This window comes from Anabas testudineus, chromosome 11 (genome assembly GCF_900324465.2).
Source record: "Anabas testudineus chromosome 11, fAnaTes1.2, whole genome shotgun sequence".
NCBI lineage: Eukaryota > Metazoa > Chordata > Actinopteri > Anabantiformes > Anabantidae > Anabas > Anabas testudineus.
In genome coordinates this window covers 1,217,200-1,224,699 of record NC_046620.1, presented here as the reverse complement: position 1 = coordinate 1,224,699, position 7,500 = coordinate 1,217,200, and the positions used below count along the sequence as shown (strand labels likewise).

Here is a 7,500-nt window from a genome sequence, read left to right as displayed (position 1 = left end):
GACAAAACGGCATGAAAGTAAAAACTCCACAGACACAAACACTGGATGATATTCAACCCCAGAATCAAAGTGTGTGGAACAAATCAAATGAAAGTAGAACTTAGTGATGATCAGAAAAAGCTTTAGAGGAGCAGGGATCAAACCAAGCTTTAGACTCTGTGTTGGAATATTAGAGCAGGTGTGGTCGTCTGTAGTGAGACAGAAATTCATAAGCTCCATTTCTATCATATTTATCATTATATATGTCCTGAAAGTCTCAGTGTGTTTAATAAAACATGTCTTTGTCTTCTATTAGTTTTTAAATATCACTTTTTATCTATTTCACTCCTCTGCTTTCTAACAGTAAAACGATTGCACATGATAGAAAGTTTGATTTGTGTTAATACTGTGTTTTATCAGTTTTAACATGTTTTTTTATCAATAAATACATTTTGATCACACGTCTCTGTGTAAACATAAATGTGGTGCAGATTTTAAACACTGTTCATCTTCAGATGTTCTTATTTCTAAAGAGATTCATCAGTGTTTGAACAGCAGAACTTCATCATCAGCGTTCGGCTGAGCATCTATCTGACAGCAGGTCTGGTGAGGACAGACGAGTAGATGACGCCGTGGTGGTCTTGACCTGGTGGGGTTCTGCTGGGTCTCTCCCCCCAGTTCTGTCGGCCCAGAGAGGCGTAGTGGATCGTCTCCTCCGGCAGAGACGAACTCTCAAACACCTCGTACTCTGCACAGAGAGATTAGTGAGACACAGTGTGCAGGTGAGAGGGAACCAGGACCTGGAGCCTCAAAACCCCCTGAAGTCAGTTTACTGTTATTAATCAGGGTGAAATATTTAATTCAAACCAGTGAAGAAAGAAACTTTTAAACATTTTGACTTTTTACTTGAATTGATTCACAGTGACGTAAGTGTTCAAGTGACTTCATCTCTAGAGCACAGTTAGAGAAATATTAAATAAATAATGATATAAGATATTTTATAAATAATAACTGTAGTGAGATAATAAGTTATAATAAAGTGTCGTCACCTGTCTGTTCGCTGGATGACGTCCACGGCTGCAGCTCGGTGTCTTCATGTCTCTGTGCTGCAGCAGAAGAAACAGGAGCGAAGAGAAGTGTCATCGACAAAGATGTTTCCTGAACTATCACTAAGAAAATGCTTGAGATGGATTTTCCCACAATATGGAGGAAAAAATACAAAAATACCCCAAATATTGAATCTAGTAGTAAAAGAAGTAGAAGATAACTGAGAATCTGCACATTTATGTGTATTCATTTACATTTTATTAGAAAAAGCTTCGTCTAGCACAATGATATTAAGTCCATCAATTTTCATTTGTTCACTATAATTAGTGAATAATGTTTTAATGTTAATGTTAATTTAGATTCAGAGTTCTTCCTTCAGAGTTCATTCAAATATAAATATTAATAATAAAAACGACGTTGGATGTTTTCTGTACCTGCACATCTGCTTCTCTTCTTCCTTCTGCACTTCATGTTTGTCAGTAAAGCACAGACTGCAGCCAGGAGCAGGATCATTATCCCCAAACCGACAACAGCCACCAACAGCAGAGCTGAGACACATCACAGACACGTTCACACGTCTGACACAGGTGAGTTTAATTTATTAACAATAACTGATGTGTGGAAGATGTGTTGTAGGCGGCTCACCAACCATTTCCTGGTCTTTTCTTATCCTTCTTCTTTATTTCAACTACATCTGACAAATAGAAAAGAAATAATAGAAATAAATAAACTGTACCTCCAATAAATAATTAATTATTAATCTTGTTTCTATATGAAACAGGAAGTATTTCTTTTATTTTGAAGCCTTCACGTTGTTCTGACCTGTTTCCATCACAGCAGGAGATGCTGTTGTTTTGGTGGACGACTGGACGCTGGTTGGTTCTGGAGGAACTGATGGATGAGAACATGATTTAAAATCTCAGCTTGTAAAGTAAAAATGTTTTATCTGCTCATTAAACATTATGTTTATTAAAGTCTGAACAACATGTAACTGGACAAAGACTCATTTCTTATCAGGTTAAATGTTTGTTGAGTGTGACATTAACCCACCTGTGAGGACCGTGACTCTGACCAGGTGCTTTGCACACAGATACTCTCCAGCGTCCTCCGGCTGCAGGTTCTGGATCTGCAGGGCTTCGTTCCCAAAGCTCAGCCGGTTCCCCTCCCTCTCTGGTTTCACTGTACCGTTTCGGAACCGGGTGAAGATGGGCTCCCGCTTCCCTCTTTTCCTCCGGTGAAACCACCTCTGTCTGAGTTTGGAAGACGAGTCGCAGGGCAGCAGCAGAGTCCAGCCAGCAGACACCACAAAGGAGTGACCTGGGGGGGTGGAAACAAAGAGGACAGATGGAACACGTGGGTTTATCAGCTTCACAGTTTCCTCCTGCAGGAAAACTTTCCTGTACACTGGAAACCAGCATCGTCAGATTTGAGCCTGGTCAAACACAGCTGCTGCCACTTGGTGTCAGTGAAGTTCCTTCAGAGAACATGAAGTTCCTTAAAGTTCCTTTATGTAACTTTAAAGGTCACGTGAAATAAAATAAAAAGGTTTTTTCTGTATGTTGTGTCCCTGAGTGACAGCCACCAGTTCTAACTATATGATGTCACACACACAGTTATAAAACACCTTCACATCAGTTCCTTCACTGTCATCTCAGCACTAACACTCATAAACATGAATTTAAACCTTTATTTAACTAGACTGATCTATTTCAGTCCAGAGTGTGAGATCTGAGCTCTTCCCTCAACATCCTCTTTTCATGTGTTGTGTAAAAACTATTTCACAACTTACAGTATCAAACACATGTTCTGTTTTCCAGACATTTGATTTTCTATGAAAACATATTAACTGAAGATTTTTTTTGTCTTTTCATCTGCACACCTTTTGGTTTCAAGCACCAAAATGGCAGCTGCTGTGTGGTACATGACCCCAAAATGGAGGCTGGTATGCATAATAATAATAATATATATAATACTTATTTTCACTGTGCACAGTCGAACATGTGCATCCTGAGCCTGGGAACAGACGACAGCTTCACTATCTATGTTCAACAGCAGTTAACAGCTCAAATAAAAACTTTAAAACCAATTTTTACAGTTTGATTAATGTAATGTGCAGCTTGACGTTAATCACACAGACAGAAACACATCACTAATAACAAGCCGCTGAGAGCAGCAGGTTTCCAATAACGGGCCTCATAGGAACAACTAGAACAGGTTTTCAACTGACAACAGGACTCATGAGCAGAAAGACGCGTGAACAACATGTTGTGATGTGAAGACTCAATAAATTCTTTATTCACTAAATGTAAAATGAGTGAGTTGCATCAACATCAGCTGTGGGAGGGGGTTCTACACGTGTGCTGTGTTATGAACTGTTTCATGACAGCGTGATGAGGTCTGGGAGTCGTTCTGGGTGTTGTACCTGTCAGCACCTGCAGCTCGGCCACCAGCCGCCCGTCACACTGATACTCTCCATTATCAGAGTCATCGAGCTGCAGCAGACAGAGGCCTCCATCAGGCAGCAGGCGGTAGCGCCCCCGTTCCTCCCCGTCGCCTTCGTAGTTTCTCTGCGTGGTCACCAGGATCTCCCTGTTCTGATGGGTCCAGACCACGTCAGAGCTGTCAGAGCGGCCACACTGCAGACACAGGTGGTGGTCCTCAGGGACCGAAAACCGGAGCACTGCCGGAGAGGAGAGACGGTCCACAGACCTCAGAGTACCAGACCTCAGAGTACCAGACCTCAGAGTACCAGACCTCAGAGTACTGGACTCTAGACCTGAAGCAGGAACAGATTTTAAAGTTATTTCTCTTCTGAACCTTGAAGCTGTTCAACACACTGAATCTCTACAGTTTTAACTTGCTGCCATTTAAACACACAGGTTTCTGGATGTTTTCTGTCTTTGTGAGTCTTTTCATTCAACCTCCCTCCTTTATTTAGCAGCAGCTGTGTCACTCACATCCTGCTCATCAGTTTTTAGCCTGTTTCCTGTTTTATCTGCTCTTCCTCTTCTATCTCAAGGAAACATACGTCGTGTCAGACTCAGTTAACAGCTCTGGAAATATTCTGTCTGATTGAACTCCAGCTTTAGTTCAGCTGGTGGAGCACATCGTCCACAAACTGCAGAGTCGGTGGTTTGATCCCTGCTCCTCCAGACTTCATGACACAGTATCCTGAACACAAGTATTAAGACTTGTATGTGCATCTGAGATTACAGTTTAATTTATAAATTATCCTGTTTATTGATTTAAGTAAATAGAAATCAGTCAGAGTTCTATTAGTTCATCTCAGATGCGTCTTCCTCATTTTGTTTGGATAAAAAAAAAGACGATTTAGAACTTTGGTAGTTTAAAAACCTAAAAATACTTTTAGAAATAATATATCTCCACAATAAGACAAAAGTCAAGTATTAATGTATTAAGTAAAACATATATTTTCAGTCAAATATTACTTAAATGAAATGTTTCATTTAGAATTGTGAATCATTAAATGACGACACAGTAAAAACAGTTTTACTGAATTATTCTGCAGCATTCGTCAGAATAAAGCATCAAGTTCTGACTACTGCAGTAACATTACTGCATACACTACACATACACACAGTATGAACATGCATCGATTCAGGACTAATATTTGCATTAAGTATTAATTCTCTAAATTAAAGTCTTGTCTCTACCTGTGGAGTTTTCATGGCAGTGAGTCAGAAAACTCTGCAGAAACCAAACGAAGCAGACGATCATGAAACCGAGCATCTTCAGAACAACGTCGACCTGCAGAGCAGCTGCAGAGCAAATGAAATATGAAGTGTGTGCCACAGTTTTCCAGTCATCCTGCTGCTCCTCTTCCTCTTCCTCATAAAATGACTGAATCTGAACGAGAAACAGCGTCATTGTCCTGGAAAATGTTCACAGAGCTCAACCAAGCTAAGAGAAATCCACATTTACAAAACTTTACAAAACTCTTTAACTACGAGCTGAATTTAAAAGTAGACGACTGAGGAGGAACTCTCCAATAGCTGTTGTATGAATATAAATTAATAAATAATAAACTACATGTCAATCTGAATAACAGCATTTTCCAAACAGGAAAAACAACTAATCAAAAAGGAATTAGTGATTCTTTTATTGTATAAACTCAAACCTTAAATCCATTATACAGATAAACATCTGAACTCTTTAACAAACATAATTATTTACCTGATAAAGGTTCAGTTACGTTGTTCATGCTCTGTCAGTTTGTTCAGGTGTTTCAGGACTAAAAGATCTAACGTCACTTTATAACCTGCAGTGTTTTACTTCTGTGTTTTTATACTAATTTAATTTAAGTGAATAAAACTCTCCTACATTTCAGAGAGAAACATTTCACTTCATGCTGTTCCACATTTATACACACATTTATTTTTCATACTTATTATTATAAAAAAAAAAACACACACACAAGGAAAATATGAGTATAAACCATATTTCAACATTCAGACAAACCGGTTGTGTTTTGCTCTGGTGGAGAATCACAGGTGATGGAGTAAGAGTAAGTAACAATGGTAACAGTACAGTACTTTAACAGTGGTATGTTCAACTCCTCCTCGAACGAGTCGACCTCCCCCAACCTCTAAGATGTTAGAAAATCATTAAATGTCGACTCGTGATCATCTTGAGCAGTCGCTCAGATTTCTACTGTGTAAAAGATGCAAAACAGCAAACAGGGCCAATCATAACAAAGTGGGGGGGTGCGGGAGCTCAAATGAGTCGTCTCACTTTCGTGTCTGAGAAGGATTACGAGGTGTGTACAACAACTTGAAACTGAAATAATCTTGACTCAGTGAAGCCTCAGAATAAAAAGTAACACGTCACCAGATGAGGTCACTTTAACTGAGGTGGTTTGAAATTTTCCAAACTCCCAGAAACAACGTTGAAATAACAGTTTTATCTTTATTCATAACTTTAACAGAAGTTAACTCTCATTTTAAAGGCAGCAGAGGAACTTGAACCAGTTTGAAATCATTTACAGTTCAGTGTAGATTTAAATAATGAAAACATCACACGTTCATTCACAAGACACAACGTTTTAGTTCCCAACATTTGAAGCCTTTGCTTTCTCCTACAGGTGTAATACAAATTTAATTTAATGGTTTTTATGACCCAAGTTCTCTAATTTCACCAGATAATAACTTTACTGGATATCAGATATCTTCTGCTGTCTGGAAGCTGCAGAACAGAAACAGACGATGAAGACGAACTGACTTATTCTTATGAAGCAGTTTTCTCCCACCACTGAGACACCAGAGCTCATTTCAAAACACAGAAACGTGATTTCACTGCTGATGATGTAATCGAGTCTGTGAGAGCTTAATAACGAGACAAACAAAGCAGAAATGAAGCATTTTTGTTCAAAGCCGCATGAAAACATAATTAGAGAAGTAGGAAATACTTAAGTAAGCGTTTGCTAAACATGTCAGCGGTAACACACCCACAGAGTTCGTCAGTGCTTTTAGAGGAAGTTGTCGGAGACTGATGTCATGAAAAGCATCCTGTCTACACTGAGATCTAATAAAATACAGAAGCTAAAAGTAAAAAAAGATTTTGGAGGAACAATTAAAACAGTTTTAGTCAAACATCAGTAAATGTTTCATCACAATAAACTGAATCTTAAACTAAATCCAAATGTACAAGTGCTTCTTTTAAAGGAAACTTCTCATTTCTCTGTTTCCCAGAGAACTTGTTAAAGGTCCTTTAATAAAATCTTCAATCAACAAATAACAAAACCACTTTGATTGTGAACCAGTTCTCAAGATGAGTCACGCTTCACTTGTACAAGTGCAGTTTCAGAATTACTACACCAAAGCTTTAGAAGAATGAAATAAGAAACTGAACTGCTTCACATTGACTCAGAGCTTCAGAAAACCTTTGGTTCTTATGTAATTCAGTTTGTATTGAAGTATTTCCTCTAACAGTGAAGTTGAACTACAGCTTTTTACAGCAACACAACCTTCAGGTGCAGCTATAGACCGTGATCATTATTATTTCCAGGTATTTTAATTTTCTCCAGTAAAACATATGTGCTCTCCTTCAGGTTTGATGAACCTGCAGATCAACAAAAGAAAATATCAGTAGAATTAAAATCAGTTTCTTTCTATTTTTATTTCTACAGTTTACTTATTTTTCTACTTTTTGTTTCTGTGATCTCACGTTTTACAATTTCAGTGTCTGCATCGACATGAAAAGCAAAATGTAACTTTAAATGTCTTTAAATCTCAAATGTTTTCAGCTCAGTGAGACATTTTTAATACAACGAACACTGATATTTACCTTGATTCTTTATAGAAGTGTCTTCTATCAGAGAATATGGAGATTCAATGGACTGAAACTCTGATCCTGAAAAATACATTTAAATAATGAAAAGATACTTTATGTTAATCAAAATTATACAGATAACCAGAATATTTACGTCACTTACTTACTGCACATACAGAAGATAAC

General features: G+C 38.1%; 2 protein-coding genes across 2 annotated transcripts in view; one reads left to right on the top strand and one right to left on the bottom strand.

Moving 5' to 3' along the window:
• The window catches only part of LOC113155249, a 12,214-nt gene extending 11,672 nt beyond the window's left edge, over window positions 1-542 (top strand). The window contains exon 5 of the mRNA XM_026349867.1: window positions 1-542. This exon is cut by the window's left edge and continues 219 nt beyond it. The gene's annotated coding sequence lies outside the window, so the exon portion shown is untranslated.
• Window positions 543-554: 12 nt separating this feature from the next.
• Window positions 555-4,802, bottom strand: LOC113155218. The gene is made up of 8 exons (XM_026349820.1): window positions 4,701-4,802; window positions 3,449-3,802; window positions 2,077-2,343; window positions 1,849-1,917; window positions 1,676-1,720; window positions 1,461-1,574; window positions 1,029-1,085; window positions 555-727 (listed from the first exon to the last, which is right to left on the bottom strand). The coding sequence occupies exons 1-8, from the start codon at window positions 4,774-4,776 to the stop codon at window positions 567-569; spliced, it is 1,143 nt and encodes a 380-aa protein (XP_026205605.1). The 5' UTR covers window positions 4,777-4,802; the 3' UTR covers window positions 555-566.
• Between the last annotated feature and the right edge of the window lie 2,698 nt (window positions 4,803-7,500).

Excerpts from the sequence above, each read along its gene's own strand:
- LOC113155218 (XM_026349820.1), bottom strand. The coding sequence starts at position 4,776 with ATGCTCGGTTTCATGATCGTCTGCTTCGTTTGGTTTCTGCAGAGTTTT. Across the intron at positions 2,344-3,448 it reads CGAGCTGCAGGTGCTGACAG|GTCACTCCTTTGTGGTGTCT; the intron begins GTACAACACCCA and ends CCACCCCCCCAG. Across the intron at positions 1,575-1,675 it reads TAAGAAAAGACCAGGAAATG|CTCTGCTGTTGGTGGCTGTT; the intron begins GTTGGTGAGCCG and ends GATGTGTCTCAG.